At 48.5% G+C, this 16,999-nt stretch overlaps 1 protein-coding gene across 9 annotated transcripts in view; it reads right to left on the bottom strand.

Annotated features, from left to right (window-relative positions):
• The window catches only part of EP300 (E1A binding protein p300), a 744,806-nt gene that overhangs the window by 20,932 nt on the left and 706,875 nt on the right, over nucleotides 1-16,999 (bottom strand). For 6 of the 9 annotated variants that reach the window (XM_069654423.1, XM_069654428.1, XM_069654427.1 and 3 more), the window contains 2 exons: nucleotides 10,230-10,394; nucleotides 9,617-9,898 (listed from right to left, as the gene is read on the bottom strand). In XM_069654423.1, the coding sequence (XP_069510524.1) occupies nucleotides 9,617-9,898; nucleotides 10,230-10,394 (447 nt within the window). The remainder of the gene's footprint in view (nucleotides 1-9,616; nucleotides 9,899-10,229; nucleotides 10,395-16,999) is intronic. The other 3 variants (XM_069654424.1, XM_069654430.1, XM_069654432.1) reach the window with 1 other exon arrangement.

Below are 16,999 nucleotides of genomic sequence, written 5' to 3'. Positions count from 1 at the left end.
ACATTGAGGGTGGGAAATTCCTTTGTGTGATTTTTGTCTTCAGAGGGAGTCCCCTGACTCCCTGCCCAGGCTCCAGTCTGTCTGTGAGAGCAGGAAGTGAGGGAGGAGTCCAGAACTCCCCAGCCCTTTGTCTTACGCCTTGCTTAAATGGGGACGAATCCCAGTGGGGGGCTGGCTGGGGCTGTTGAGGGGTTCATCAGAGCCAGCGCTTCATCCCAAACATTGTCCATTAGTGGTACCCAAAGGATGGTCTCCCTCTTCGCCTCCCGGCGCTGATCTAAGAAGCCTTCCTTTTCCTCCGGTGTGAGCTGGAAAAGCTGTGATGCTCAGGCGATCATAGCATGGAAAGATCCCATCTCGTCACCCATTCCGCCGTGTTCATGTATGTCTGTTGTCGCTGTATCCGACTTAGTCTACCTCGGATATGGGGGGTGCTTCACCGGGTGACAATGGGGTGGGCGGCACTGGTGCCGCTGGAGGAGCAAGCTGTTGGGTTGCCTGCATCCTCCTCTGAATCTCGGACACCAGCATGCGTAGTGTCGAGAGGATGTCCAGTGGAAGGTCTCTAGGCGGTATCCGGGGCATAGGAGTAGGTTCCAGCCCTTTATTCTCCGGGGGTCTTCTCAACCCGTTTATGCGAAGCCTCCCTCCTGGGAGGAAGGGACACCCTTGCCATCGTCAGGGCACCCTGCGGGTCTGCCCTTAGGGCCTTTGAAAGCTACACCAGCACCTCGAGGGAGGGCGATTCCTTCGCCTGGTGCACCTGGCCTTGCACGGAAAGGCATGACCCCCTCATCATGCTTGGCCTTCACCTTTACGGCCGTGTTGGAAACATTGTCCTGTTTGAGCTTCTCCGTCGGGGGTAGGTCGATCACCGTACCCTGCTTGGACTTCTCCAGCATGGCCTTCTCCGGGTTATCCGACTTCCTCTTGAATGAAGAGCCAGAGCGTTGACGGGAGATCGATTTAGATGGGGTTGACAATCCCAGCCCCGAATGTCGCAGGTCCTGCAGCAGCGGCAACCTGACAGTCGGAATCTCAGTGCCTGGCTTTGTGTTGGGCACACATAGGTGGGGCGCCCTCAAAGGACTTGTTCTCGTTTCCCGAATCCAGGAGAGGCAAGCCCCAGGGTACCACCCGGTGCAGAGGCCTTGGCCTGCAGCCACAATGTCAGCCGTTAGTGCAGATCCTTCAACGTGCGCTTCGAGAAGCCAGAGCAAATCACACAATCTTCCCCCATGTGTGTCGGGTGCAGGCAATACAGGCACTGGGAATGCTTGTCATCTCTGCATACATACTACAAACTGCAGTCATAGCAAGGCCTAAAGAGGGAAGCGTCGCCCTTCTCGTCGACATGATCCACGTGGTGTAGGCCTGAAGAATCTTCTGGAAGCCTCCAAGAAGAAACCTCGACAAAAACAGCCCTCGAGGGGTGCTGAAAAATCAAAAAAACGGGTCCCGGTTGGTCGGGAGGATGATCGATGGAGCACATGGGCTCGATTGACCGAAAAAGTGTTTAACTCTCAAAAAGTGAAAAATGCAGCAAAAAGCTCAAAGAGTGACGACCAAGGACTCCCAACATTTAACGTGCAGTAACAATCTGAAGATAGCTGCCAGGGCTTAGGGGGCTTAGGCAGAGGGCATTCATGGGCTGGGGGGCAGTAAGACCCAGAGCTCACCGATTGGTTTATAGGAGAAAGTTTAGAAACAAAACAAACTTTTCTTTTACCGAGGATTCCCAGCCTGCCGATGGGGAATATTCATGAGCATGTGAATCCATGCCTGACCCAATGCTGGAGAATCAGGAGCTTTGCAGAGGGCTCATTTCAGCCCTTCAAATGCCTTGACACTCCTCACTCCATCTGACCTTTTTAGGAAACTTTAGAGAGGAGATGACATTCAGGGGAGAAGCTATGCTCCCGTAATTAATTTCTTTAGTACCTAGTGGGACCTAGAAAGGCTTACTTGGGTTTGAGTAGTGGGGGTGGTCCAGTCCGGTACAGCTTGTACATTACTAGGCCAGTGCCTAATCTCACCTCCCCCTACTTCATGTCCAAGGTAGACCACTTTGCTCTGACCAATTGGCCTTGATGGTCAGATGGGCCTGTTCAAGAGCCTGCAATACATATACAAGGTGAAGATGGACTTCCCAAATGGGGCTGAACACTGCAATGTCACCCAAGTATTCCATGCAGATGTCCTCTAACCCATTCAGACGCCGATTCACCATTCTTTGAATGTAGCAGGTGCATTCTTTAGTCCAAAGGGCATAACCCTAAACTTGTATAAGCCTACTAGTGCATGTTTATCCTTGGCATGGTCTGTCAGTGTTATTTGCCAATAGCCTGAGATCAAGCCAAATGTATGGAGGAACTAGGCGGCTCCATGTTTATCCACCAGCGCATTTGTCCTTGGTAAAGGATTAGCATCAGTCTTTTTGACTGCATTCAGAGCCCTATAGTCTACACAGAATCTCAATTGCTTGGTTCCTGCTTTTAGCACTAGAACGGCTGGACTAGCCCACGGACTGTTAGATGGCTCTATAATCCCAAGGTCAAGCATCTTGTTGACCTCTTCCTTTATGAGAGTTCCGACATGAGCAGACATTCTGTAGCCCCTGCTTTTGACATGGAGACGGTCACCAGTGAGTAGATCATGCTAGCCCCAAGTGTGTCGTAGGGAGAATTCTCAGAAATGTGCTAATTCCCTCTACCTCAGAGACCCTGAGCAACTTTGCTGGATTTTGAGGACTGTTAGGCAGAAGTGCATGCAGTACCCTCTGGGAACACCAAATACAATTAGGACTACAGGTGTAAGCAAAAACCAACCGTTGGTACAAGTCTGTACTAGACAGTTTTGTGGTAGCGAGCTGAGCAGCCAGGCTGATCTCAAGAGCGACTGAGCTGATAAGAGGTCACACAGAGGTCTTACAATCACAGTGGTTCAAGTAGACCGTTACTCTCAAGGTTTCTTGGTAAAACACTTATTAATTTATTACACAATCATTTAGAAAACATTCACTAGAAGGAGGCAACTTAGTATTACACGCACACACTTCAATAGCAGCGTTTCTGAACAAATTAGCCTCCCCTGAAAAAGGAGCAAAATATTCAATTTCAGTTATTTTCAATGGGAGCAAAAAGTCACAAGTTAGCAGAATGGATCACAAATACTTTCTTAGGCAGTACAAATAGTTATATTTCTCTAGAGTACTCGATTTAGGTCAATCGGCATAGCTCAAAGCCAATGGACTAGTGTCTTGGATATGAAAGAGCAGTTCTTGAAGTAAAATGGTAAAGTCTTTACCAAAGTTCTCAGAAGTAGTTTGTACGAAAAAGAATCATATGTTGGGTCACAAGCTGATTAGGCCTGCAAGTAGGGAAAGTTCCACGATCTTTCACCGTGAGAGAAGCGTTCTCTCAATCGGGTTGGCACAGTACCTTAGTATGAAGCAAAAGATGCAGCTGAAGACGTTGGTTCCTGGCAGTTCCTGCAGATCTCACTGTTTCTGAGCCTCAGTCGTGGGGACAAGAGGGAGGGCATCGGGGACTCCTGCACTACAAGGGAAAGTCGGAAAACGCTGACAAAATGGAGTCACTTCAGTTCGAGTAGCTGTTCATCAAGCACACAAGCTGGTGTCCTTCCCCATGGCTAATCCTAATCAGCTTCGAGAATGGTATCCAGGTGGCTTATGAGTTGATTGGTCCCACCAACTCAAAGGAAGAAGTCGTCCTTGAAGGGGCTTCTCCGTCGAGATGAACTTGGCAATTCAGACCTGCAACAGGGCTTCACCGGGCAAACCAACGGTCCAGGAGTTGCAGCAGCCGTCCTCTTCCAGTTTGTCTTCCGTTCTTTCATTCCAGTGGTCGACTGCATTCCAGTCCACAAGACTTGCCTTTTAAACAGTTTTCTCCAATGCATTCTAGCCTAGCTGTCACTCACCCAGCAGGGTGGCGGTCCTTGCCGGATAGTCAGCCGGACATTCAGCCAGACAATCACACCAGAGTGCATTTGGGTCTCCTAGAAGACTAAGCACAAGGAGTTTCGGCACCTCCCTCACTTCCTGCACACCCCAGACACTCAGACGACAGAGGCGGTCTTCAGTCCTGAAGCCCGCCAAAGGCATGGAAACAAAGGGACCAAACCTTGTTTGGCGCACAGAGACAAACACTAGGACCTTTCCAGAAAGAAATGGTGAAAAAAGACCACCAGACCTGTTTAAACAAAGGGGCTTAAGGCGCCCTCTTGTAAAACCGGTCTCCTGCTATTTTTAGCTACTGGTGCTTGTGGTCGGGAAAAATCATGGTAGTCTGTTCTAAAAATCCCTGCCACCAGCCTTTTCAAAAGAAAAGGTTAGCATTTGACTGCTACATGAGTTTCTAGACACAGGGGATACTAGGCAATCCCTCCTGCACTCTATATGAAGATCGTGTGTGCTGGGTCTAGGAATTTAAAAAGACTAGTAAAGTCAATTTAACCTTACATTCTCTGGGAAACATTTTATCCCAGAGAAGGTATTTAAACCTTTGGGAAGTCTAACAAGGCATCTCTGTTAGACTGCACTGAGGGTGCTGTGTAACACACATGAAATGATACCTATGGAGTAATCTTAAAACTCCATAATAAAAGAACACAAGTCTAAACAATACATCAAAATACATGAGTGGGAAAAAAAGGCTCACACTTTCCAGGTAAAAAAATCAAGTCCTCAAAAATCCAGCAAAGTTGCTGGGGGTTTTTCTAAGGTGAAGGGAATTAGCACATTTATGAGAATTCTACCCAACATGTGTCCTGAGTGCAATGTGTCTCAGTATCATTTTGTTCAATCTCCATTGTTTACGGGGTTTGGTCATGTTTGCTATCATCAACTGCACTATGACTGGAGAGTGATGAGAGAGATACTTGACCCCCAATTGTACCTCTTCTACGGGGGGGGGGGGGGGGGGGGGGATGAGGAGGGGGAGGGGTAGGGGAGAGGGATCAGAATGGCCGAGATAGAGATCATGTCGATTCTGCTGTTTCGATCACTCCCAGTTCTCTAAAGAGTTTACCCAGGGCTTGTCTGTTTCTGCCATCTGCGGCTGTGGGCGGCAATGTTTTGTCAAGAAACGGGTCCATCACACAGTTAAAGTCTGTGCCAATCGGTATTTGGTCTTCAAACCATCCCCATAGCTTCTGCAAAATTTCCCCCAGGTATAGGTCCTGTCTCTCATTTGGGGCGTAGATCGTGATTAAAGTATATACCTGACTGTCTAGCGTAACTTTGAGCAGCAGGTATATGCCCTCTTCATCTTTGTATAAGGCCTGCTTTTTAAGTGGAACATTAGCCCCCACCAGGATAGCTACTCCTTTGGTCTTTTTCCCACCAGAGGCGTAGTATTGTTTGGGGAATGCTTTGTGGGCCATCCTTTTGTGTCTACTGGGAGTAGGTGGGTTTCTTGTAAAAACACTATTGATGCCTGGAGGTCTACAACCTCGTTAGAATAGAGAGTCTCTTTACAGGGGAGGTCAGACCCTGTATGTTCAGGGTTCTGATTTTCAACTCAGTCCTTCCTCCCATTTCGGCGTTTCCCTGGGTGTGCGCAATGGAACCCCCCACCGCCATTTCCACCCTTCCTTCCCCTTAGTGGATCATACCGTAAAACTTTCCCCATTAACTGAACATGAACTGTACCCGTCTTCCCCTTTAACTTTACCTTAAAATAACCCCCCCCCCCCCCCCCCCGTCAGCCTCCCTCCTCTCCCTTGCCCTTTCCCTGTGTTGCTGGACCGAGGTATCTTAGTACCTCCCCGGATTCCTCCCGGGGCATTGGGTCCTATAGGCCTCACAAGTTCTTCCCTGCCAGGACATGTGTATGTCCTGAAGTTCGATTCCGGTGCATCCGTCTCACCCCGCTCTGCTCGCTCGGGATGGCCATCTTCATCTCTTGATCTCTCAAATGGGTCTTTTCGTTAATTCCAATCATCTATTGTCTTTTGTAGTGTTCCACCTCCGGTTCTCATTTCGATGTGGGTCCCCTCATGTTGGTGTCTCTGCCTCGCTTCCTTTTAGGGACTGACAACCATTCCCATTGTTTGGACGTTTCCCCTTTCTGGTTGTGGGAGTCCCCACCTGTCCATGCGGGTGAGCCCCACCTCTATTTGCAGCAAGTCTATTTCCTCTTCGCATGTGGAGATTCTCTGATGCTTGCCTTCCCACATGGATGTCAGGCCGAAGGGGTACGCCTATCTAAGAAATTCCTTTGGCTGCCAGTGCTTTGGTTACCGGCTGCATCAGCCTCCTCTTGTGAAGACTGAGGGCTAGGTCCTGGTATAGCTGGACTCGTGTTCCGTTAATGGTGACAGTTTGCTACTTGCTTGCTGCTCGTACGATCTCTTCTTTCATTACATACGAGGTCATTGCCAATAGGAAGTCTCTCGGTCTTGCTTCAGGGTCTCCTTTCTTGGGTCCCACTCTATGCACCCTGTCCATTAGTACCTCTTCCGGTTGTGTGCCTGCGAGAAGGCTGCTGAAGCAGTGTTGCATTGTTTCTCTCAGATCCTTGTCCTCGATTTTTTCTCCCAGGCCTTTGATCCTGATGTTAGATCTTCGGTGTCTGTTTTCCAGGTCTTCTGCCTCAAGTTCTAAGTTGTGAGTCGCTCTGGCGATCTGTTGCAAAAGGATGCGGTTTTGTTTTTTCTCTTCGCCAACCTCCAGGAGGCCTGCCTCTGTGGTGTGCACCCTGTCCCCCAGTTCAGTAATGTCTTTCTATACCTCTTGCAGGGAGGACCTCAAGTCTTCTCTATAGTGCTCAATGGAGTTGAGGGAGCCCATCATTCTGGATTCCATGCTTTTCAGGCACTCTTGCAGTTCTTCCTTATTGAGCGCAAAATTCGTGCCTACTGCCGTGTTTTTTCAGAGGGGTTCTTATCTAATGGTTTCCTCACTGTGGTGTCCTTATTATTTGCGCCGTCTCCAGTAGTGCTCGTTGCCCTGCATGCGATTTGGTTAAAGACTTAGCTCTCAGCAGAGTGTTCTTGGTTTTGATCCCTGGCATCTGTGTCCTCAGCTCAGGCCCTTCGGTTGGTGGGAGAGCCTGGATGGATGTCCCTTGGTAGGTGTTAGTTACGGTCCCTTTCTTCCGGGCTTGAGTGAGGTGTGGGGCTGGGTCTTGGAAGGTTGCTTTTGTAGGAGGCGTTATCTAGCATTTGCTTGTAGTGTGGGTCTCCTTGGGGATACGGCCACGGTGGAGCCGGGTGTACTCTTCTATGGTGGTATTCAAAGGCCTGGTAGGTTGATATGGGTGACCCAGTGTCGCAATAATGTCTTCACGTGCCATTGGAGGAGGGATGGACTACTTCCGGGGCTTCCTGACGCTTTTCTCCGTGCCCACCGTTGGTCCCGTTGTGTTGGTTTTAGCCCCCCCTTGTGTCTCGGGACTTTCCGGTATGGTCCTTTTCACCTGTTCCTCCGATTCTATCTGTCTGCTTTAACCACTAAGCATGGGTTCCCATGGGCTCAGCTGCGGCTGGGTTCAGTGGCAGTATCTTTAATGTGGGGAGCTTGTGTGCCTTCACCCTCCATTCTCTAATGGAGTAGCGGCTGTGTATCAGAGCCAAAGTGCGTTGTCCCCCTTTACTTATGCCATACCTTTATTAGGAGAAGGGTTCCTCAGGAGGAGCTCCGTTGTTCGTTGCGCTGTTCTTTACGGGTGGGCGTGGGACCGCAGCAGCAGGGACGCAGGATGTCAAGCGCCTCCCCCGACCGTTGCGGGTGCTCAGTCAGACTCTGGTCGTAATGTTTGGCTCGTGGGGGGAGTGATTCCGTGGGACTCCCTTCCTCCAAGGCAGGGAGCTGCAATCTCGTTTTCTGGGGGGAGGGGCTGCCCTGGGCCCCAGTGTTGGTGCTTCTGCCGGCTCCACCCCTGTCACTCCTCCGTCGTCCTCCCTCTGCTCAGAGTCCTGATGTTGGGACCGGGGTCGCAGCTTGTCCTCGCTTGGGGCGCCTGGTGTGTAGGAAGCTCCACTGCGGTCCTCTGTGCTGCCCTCACCCCGATACCATCCTCTGAGATGGTGGGCGGCTCCTTTTAGTTTGCCGCTTCCAATCAGGCTTTCGTTCCGGGCTCTGGCGGGCTTCTCATTTCTACCCTTTTGTCCACTACTTACGAGGATCGGTCCTGTGCCAATTTTGGTCCGGATACGTTCCACAGTTCGAACTGCTTCTCCTGTCTTTATCGGTGGAAGATTGGGGATCCACAGCATGTGATTCTAAGCAGATTAACAAGCATCGGAAGCATATTTTTCAGTACACCAATGTGGCGTATACTTTGGGGAAAACTGTGGGGATTAATTGTACTTCACTACTAGTCTTCCTACCTCCCTTGAATTAAGCATCAGTGCTCTTCCATTATATAGAGGTCTGGTCTTACGTTTGATAGTGTCACATGGCTCTGAGGGTGGTGGAATTCTTTAACAGATACCAATAGCAGCAAATACAAAAATGGTCTGGCCGGACAACATCTAGTGAAGCCCATATGGTCTCAAAAAAACCAAAAATCCAAGAAAGGAAGCAAATGTTTTACGGAACTCACAAAATTAGAAAAAGGGTTAAGGTCTTGCCCAGGTAGCTATAGGAAGCAGTTTGTATATTTGGGACAAAGACACCTTCCACACCAGCTACATATCAGGTCAGGACCACATCTACAGTCTGGATCACAAAATGAAGTCAAGCATCTTGAAAAGTGTGAGGGGACATAACTAATTGCGACTGAGTTTGGCTGAAAACCAATCCTGGGTGAAAGCCAAGAAACCTTTCAATTATCTACAAAAGGCAAGGACTTCTGGCCCTTTCAACAAAGTACCTCCACAGGGCTAGTTTCTTGTGACATCTTGCACAATTTTGGTTAGAAATCTATCCTCTTAAGGTGCCCTATCTTGTTGCTGGTTTTACAACATACTCTTAAGAAACCAAACGGGGCTTTATAGATCCCAGGAGGGTGAGAGTTGTTGGGCTTCTGCATACTCGTTCAAAAGAGAAAACACCCATGGGTAAAAGCCCAATAAGGCATCTTTAGTTTTTCCCTTGCTTGATTCCCAACCTTGGCATCTAAAATATACCTTTTGCAAACTATTTATACACCTGTGTCAGTGTTCTGTTCCTCTCGAATAGGGACACACTGCAGATGCTCAAACAACAGCATCACTCAGCCTGACATGACAAAATGCTCCTGACATACACAAGCAAATGCCATAGCTAGCCAAAAACCCAATCTCAAACACATTATAACCAGAGCATGACCATATGGCCAGATACCAGACAAGGGCAGTCTATGTTCTGCAAATTTAGTGTGCTATTTGCATGCAATGCTAAGTTACTACACAGTTGCAAAGTATTACTCAACTGACCTACATAAAGTCAATGAGTATACTATGTTAAACTACAGACCTTTTAGAAATCCAGTACTGTGCAAGCTGGCATATCCAGATTGCTCAAAGTATTATAAATTCATACAAATGGCAGATGAGTACTATAAAAATTAAACATTAAAGACTGGCATTTGACTTCCCTCAAAGGCTGTATAATACCAACAGTTATTACAGGTCGATGGGCAGGGGGTTGGGTAGGCAGGTGACTCACCTCACAGACCGTGCAATGCCAGCGTGTCTCCACATGGTGCTTGCACTCATTACATGTATACACAAAGCGGTCTTGGCTCTGTGTGTGCAACTCCACAAGCATACACATAGTTGACCACTTGGCTCTACGGAGGGATGAGAACTCCAGGTGCTTGTCACGGGCTAGGGTGAGGAAGGCATCCCGACCATCCATAAGGTCACAGGGAATCAGTGGGTCAGGTTCCACAATCGGGGGTAGAGAGTTTGCAGTTGGACCAGCAATCAGACGAATCACGAAAAAAACCTGCAACAGAGGAAACAGAGGGATAGCTTGAACACATGCTTCTCGCTGCCCGGCCAGCCCTGTAGCCTAGCTACGTGTGCAAAGTATGTCGATATGACTGGCAGCACAAAGAGCATGTGGTTGGAGCAGGATTTCGTGCAAACAGGACTCGTAAAGGAAGCATGCGGTCATGACAAGATTGCAGAATTTGGAGCACATCCTGTCCAACGACATCACTGACAGTGTGTGCGGCTATAAATCTAAGTTTACAGTGCAAGTGGAATGGGTTTGTCTCGTGTGGAAAGGATTTGTAATCTAGCTTTGAAGGATTGATTGGCACCCGCAGCCGCACCTCTTTGTGTTTCTCCATGGTGGCGTACAACTTCTGAGACAGATCATTCGACACGTTGGGCATCCCAGGCTTCTTCTTGTTGCCCCGACTCAGACTGCTTTTGTTCTTACTCGTCTTCTTGTTGTTCTTTTTCTTGGCATTCTTGCTGTCTCCCTTGATTACCTGCTGATCAGCAAGAACACATTGTCAGGAATGTATAAGTAAACAAATGCTTCAGAATCTGTGTGGTTAAGTCAGCCACTGACTGGTAGAATCCATTTTATTTACTCTCACATCTTCACCCAAAGAGACACCTTTAGGACAAGATTCCACTTTTTGGGGTTCTGCTATATATATTTTTAAAGGGAACACTAAACACCTTCCCAATTGCTATTATAGGATCTATGCATTATTGTTGTGGACAGAAAGACATACACAAATAATGTTGCAATTACAACCATTTATAACAATGTTGTCCAATGGTGGCCCATATGGCTCCTAGTACAGGGATGCTTTTTAATCACTCTGTTTTGAGCCTAGGGTGATTTTATCAGACTACAATGGTTTTGCGGAGTAAACAGGTGGCAACTTTACTTTTGCTTCACCAGGGGTGAATTAGTACCGCTTTAGTTACTGCACCATTAGCCCAAAGTAATTTATGCAGATTTTTACGGGGAGGGTTGGGTATTCATTTAATGGGTATTCATTTAACCTAATAGGGAAAAAGTATATCACCCCGAAGGAAGGACCAGTTTCTGCAATGGTAGCTGTAGGAAAAGCAGTCAACTTCAGAAGGGAGTAAGGTTGGCAGGGAGGTAGAATGAATCCCAAAAAACACTAAAAAGGACTACACATCGGTATACTTAAAATAAACAATATCTAAGGGGGAGGCGAGACATAATATTTATGAAGGGGAAAAAGTAGTACTCCGGTTCGTCAGAACACACAGCAGAACATGGCATAAGTAAACCAATTCCAGGCCTTTCTCAAGAGGGGTAAAAGTGAGCTGTAGCAATGAAATTCGCAAATACAAGTAGCCAAGTAACACTTACACTCAAGCTTTCACTTATAGTTATTTAACATACATTTTTAAATACGTGTTCTTTAAAAAGGGCAAGATTGGTAACAATCCAATTTACTTTCAAATACTTTTTCCAGAATCAGCACAAGTTAGTGGATATTTTTGGATATTCTTTTTAAACACTTCCTGCACCCAGAGAGGACTTCATTAACAAGGACAGTAAGGAACAAGTTACGGTCTTTCTCCTATAAACCAATCACTGAGCTCTGGGTTAGACTGCCCCCAGCCAATGACTGCCCTCTACGTAAACCCCTCCCCAGGCAGCTATCTTGAGATTTGGTAGCATCTAAAGTGGCATTAGGACCAAGAGAAGAGCCTCAGAGGGGCAGGCGGGAGGGTTCACATGTGAAGCCATTCAAGACCCATGCTGGAGAACAACAGTTACAGGTAAGTAACTTGTAACTTCTCCAGCATGGGGTCTGGCATGGATTCACATGCTTGTGAATAAATACATAGCAGTACATACATGCACAACCACAGGAGGTGGCAAGGCTCAACAGAAGCAATCTTACCTACTCACCAGGCTCGCCTTCAAACAAACAGGTTGCGCAGCACTGCTTGGCCGACTCTGGACTCAGTCGACGCAGAAGGATTTCATGCAGGTGTGCATCGACCTCCACGTAGCAGTCCTGCAAATGTCCAGCAGGGGCACACCAGATAGGAAAGCCGTCGTAGCAGCTATCACTATGGTAGAATGGGTTATCTGACTGCCAGGTAGCGGCCGAGTTGCCAACCGGTGACAATGAATGATGGAGCCCGAGAGCCACCTGCAAATGGAAGCCTTCGACATGACCTTCCCATGGTTCACAGGACTGAAGTTTACAAAAAGTGGAGAGATTTTCTGGAAAATTTGTGCGGACCACATAAAACTTCAGCGCTCGAGCCACATCCAGCGAGTGCAAAGTCCTTCCGGCTGCCGACAAAGGCGCTGGAAAATACACAGGTAACACGAAGGGCTTGTTGAGATGAAATTCCGACAGGACCTTGGGGATGATGGAGGGGTGCATCTGCAGCACCACCCTCGTCTCGTGGAAAGTCAAATAAGGCTGCTTGCAGGACAGGGCCTGGATCTCACCTACTCTTCTTGCAGAAACAAACTTAAGCAGAGCTGAATGCATAGGTTCGAATGGGGTCACCATGAGCCTAGTGAGCACCGCGTTGAGCTTCCACGTTGGGACCGGAGCCTTTACCAGTGGTAAAGAGTGGCCCAGTCCCTTGATGAACTCAGATTAGACGGTGCCACCACAGGGAAGACCGTCCCTGAGACCTGTTATAGCAGGAGATATCCGCCAGATGTACCTTAATGAAGGCGTGCGCCAGCCCAGATTTAGCCAATGACAAACACGGAAGCACTTGAGGGGGGCGTGACCCTCAGAGGGTTGATATTCTGCGATCGGCACCACGTTGCAAAATGCTTCCATTTGTGTCTGTAGCACTTTAAAGTCTGCGACGCCCTGGCGAGGACCTCCCGGAAGTCTGCCGGAAGCTCGAAACCACCCAACTCTAATGCTGCAGGAGCCAGGCCTTCAGATTCAGCGATCCCGAGTCGTGGTGCAGGATTGCCCCTCCTTCCCTGGCAAGGAGACCTACGAAAACTGGCAGGTTGACTGGAGGGCACATCGACATGCTGAGAAGGTACAGGTGCCAGATCTACCTTGGCCATGTTGGTGCGACGAGGACCATCCTGCACTGGTACCGTCTGAGTTGACTGATGACTCGAAGTAGTAGTGGCAACGGAGGGAACACTTATGTTAATGTTAAAGGATATTTGTACCGTGCATTATCACCACCGCAGTGGTCCCAAGGTGCTCTTATCGGCTCTGAAAAAGGGAGGGGGGTGAGGGGGGTTAGTGGGAATAAGCTGGAAAAGTGAACAGAGCAGTGATGTGCTGTTGGCAGCCTCAGCCCGGTGGGTCAGTTGGCTGGGCTTTCTTTTTTTTACGGTCGGTAGTCATCGTGTGCTGTTGTGCAAGTCGATGTGCGGCTTATAGAAACAGGCCTTCCCCAAGGGAAGGAGAATGCGTCTCCCAAGCTCCCCGGTTGGGGGAACCTGCTGGCAAACCTCTGGCACTTGGTTGCCATCGCAAACAGCTCGATCTTGCAACTGCCCCATTTAAGCAAAAAGTGGTCCACTTCATCCGGCCGAAGCTCCCACTCGTGGCAAGAGCGCAGCTCCCTGTTCAGAGTGTCGGCAACATTGTTCTTTACTCCTACCAGGTGAAACGGAATGAGGAACATCCCCCTGGGCGACGGTCCAGTGCCACAAATCCTGCGCCTATGGAGAGGGCTGGGGATCTGGTGCCACCCTTCTTCCGGATGTAAAAACATTGTGGTGGCATTGTCCGTTAAGACCCTCACCACTTTGCCCTTGAGGGACAGCAGAAACGACCTAATGGCCCAAAACACTGCTCATAGTTTCAGTACGTCGATCTGGAGAGTCTCCTCTTCCGGCAGCCACAGCCCTCTGGCGTGAAGACGTTCAGTGTGGGCTCCCCATTCTTCCAGGAAAGCGTCCGTCGTGACAGTCTCCTGTTAAGGGGGGCTCTGCAAGCCCGTGCCTCCGGCGAGGTTTGTTAGGCAAAGTTTGAATGCAGTACCCCCTGGGAACACTACAAACAACTATGACTACAGGTATAGGCAACCCAACCTTTGGTAGAAGCTTGTACTACAGTTCTGGTAGCATGTTGAGCAGCCAGGCTCACCTCAAAAGGGGAAATGTGAGCTGTAGTGGAGTTACAGGTATTCAAATAAACTCTTACACTCAAGGTTTCTTGCATAAACAATTATTAATGTATTTATCCGTAATAAAGCCTTCTTTAGAAGGGAGCAATATACTAGTAACATACAAATATACTTTAATACTGTAGACTGAGTTTCTGAATCAGACAAAACCATTTTGGGATGGCCCACAGACACAAACTACACCCGCAAGTGACATTAATATCTTACTGTTGGCATTCAGAACACTTAAAAAGTTGGTGAAAGGCAAAGGTTATTTGAACACAAGAAATAACAAATATTCATAAGCAGGACTAATACTTTCAGATATCAGTTAGAAGAGCCATTCAATTCAATAGGCTAAGCCAAAGTCAATGGACAAAAGTTTTTGTATAGGATGCAGCACTTCAGGTAAGTAAATGGAAAAGTCTTTGCACAAGTTCAGTTCACAGGAGTCTGATGAAAAGAAGAACAAAATGTAGGGCCACAAGCTGAATAGGCGTGCGAGTTGTGGAAGTTACAACACTTCTACAGTAAGAGGTAAGTTCTCTTAGACTTACTTTACAGTACCTTGGTAAAGAAGAAAAGGATGCAGCCGATTACCTCTGTGCCTGTGCAGCTCTGCAGATCTCACTGTTCCTGGGCCTCAGTCGTAGGCACAAGAGAGGATGTCGGAGGACTCCTGCACTGGGACTGTCAAACTGGCAACCGGCAAACTTCATTTTCAGTGGCTGTTTCGCGCTTCGCGCTTCAGCTCCTTGTGGTACAGCAAATAGCAATAAGCGCGGTTCCTGGCCGTCAAGGTGAACTGGTCTTGCTTCTGGGGTCCCACACTCTGCTGAGGGGGCTCAGGCTTGGTCAGTCCTGCTACGTGGGAGTCCGGAGGATCTTCCAAAAGCTTTAGGCCAGCTTAAAAGTAACGCACACAATCTGGTATCCCTCTCCCTGGCTATACGGTTTCCTGCAGCAACTCTGAGGAAATTCAACCAGCTCTGAGATGGGTGTCCAGGGGGCTTACTTTGGAGTTGATTGGTTCCACCAACTCAAATGGAGAAGTCATTCTTGCAGGGGCTTCTCTGTTTATGCGAACTTGGCAAGTAGTCACTGCAGCAGGGCTTCACCGGGCAAAGCAACGGTCCAGGAGTTGCAGCAGGCGTCCTCTTCGAACTCTTCTTCGGTTCCTTCATCCAGTGTTCGACTCTGCCTTCCAAGCCAAAAGCCTTGCCTTTTATTCAGTTCTCTCCCATACATTCCAGCCTAGCTGTCACTCACCCAGCAGGGTGGCTGTCCTTGCCGGACAGTCAGCCAACCAATCACAACAGAGTGCATTTGGGTCTCCTAGGAGATAAAGCACAGGGAGTTTCGGGCACTTCCCTCACTTCCTGCCTACCCCAGAGGCAGGTTTCTCTCAGAAACACCACCAAATGCGAAATGAACAAAGATAGCAAACCTGGTTTGGCTCGCTGAGAACCTCTCTAGAAGGACCTTCCCACAAAGACCTGGCGAAAAAAGAAGACCGGTGTAAGCCATTTTGAAAAAGATGGCTCCTGCGGTTACTTTACTGGAGCTGCGAACAGTCCCGGTAAATGCAAACCAAGGTAGAATCCACTGCCACCAGCCAGTCAATTGAGGAAAGGGTAACCTAGAAAATGTTACATGAGCATTTAGACACAGGGGATACTAAGTAACCCCTCCAGCATTCTAATGTAAGATAGGGTGTGCTGGGTCTAGCAAATACAAAGTTAAATAAAGTCAATTTCACTTTACTGCTCTGGGAAACAGTAGTTGATCCCAGAGAAGGTATTTAAAACTTGGGAAGTCTGAAAGACGTCTGTGCCACTGCACTGAAGGTGCTTTAGGATACAATTGGAAAAGATGTCAATGGAGTTGGTTAGACTCCATAACTAAAAGAAAAACACAGAAAACATATTGAATTGAAAAGTCCAAAGTCCCAAAGTTTAGCAAAAGAGCTGGAGGGCTCCAAGGTGAGAGGAATAGCACATTTTTGAGAATTCTCCTTTACAATGTTGGAGCACACACCCCAGCACCTTATCGCTCGACAGAACTACTCGTCGAGCTCCATGCTGTCTTGGAAGCCTCCGGACACCTGGACCCAACAGACCTCGAGGAACTCCTGGAGTGGATGCATCCGCAATCAGCAGAGTCGAATAAGGTATATGGACAACATAATGTCGAGTAACTACTTGATGGTCCTCACTGTGGCGATCTTCAGTGCTAACAGAAGTTGCACCTTGCCTAAGATGACAACTATCCTCCAACGGTGCCACCAGGCAGGACACGATCGAGCCTGGACCCCAGGAACAGCACGTCCTGCGATGGAGCCAAATGGGACTTTGCGCAATTCAGAGAACCCCAGGTCTGTCAGCAGCCGTACAGTCTTCGCTGAGTGATCAACGGCAACATCCCTTGATTTAACCCGGATGAGCCAATTGTACAGGTAAGGATACACATGACTCCCCTGTAGCCCTAAATGGGCCGCCACTGGAGCCAGGCACTTGGTGAACACTGGGTGACGATTTCAGTCCGACGGGGAGAGCCTTGAACCGGTAATGCTTAGCCTGTACGACTGTTAGGACAGTTTTTCTGAAGTCCAACTAAGGGCTTAGTAAAACCATTCAACTGAGGCAGTATAAGACTTCACTCTTAGTATAAGGCTGTACCACCTGAGTTCATGGTAGCGTAGACAGAGCAGCCAGGCTTATCGTAGGAGGGAGAGAGGGCTGTAGAATCAGTACAAATGAAAATGTAATACAAATGTTAATGTTAAAGGATATTTGTACCGTGCACTATCACCACCGGAGTGGTCCCCTGGTGCTCTGGCCGCTCTGAAAAAGGGAAGGGGGGGGGGGTGAGTTAGTGGGAATAAGCTGGGAAGTGTAAGAGCAGTGATGTGCTTTTGGCGGCCGCAGCCCGTTGGGTCCATTGGCTGGGCTTGGGGTGCTTTCCGTTCGGTACCTGTCGTGTACTGTTG

The sequence above is a fragment of the Ambystoma mexicanum genome, chromosome 3q (assembly GCF_040938575.1).
Source record: "Ambystoma mexicanum isolate Mex_15411 chromosome 3q, UKY_AmexF1_1, whole genome shotgun sequence".
Taxonomy (NCBI): domain Eukaryota; kingdom Metazoa; phylum Chordata; class Amphibia; order Caudata; family Ambystomatidae; genus Ambystoma; species Ambystoma mexicanum.
Note: the sequence above shows the minus strand (reverse complement) of the source record. Positions and strands in the feature narration are given on the sequence as shown.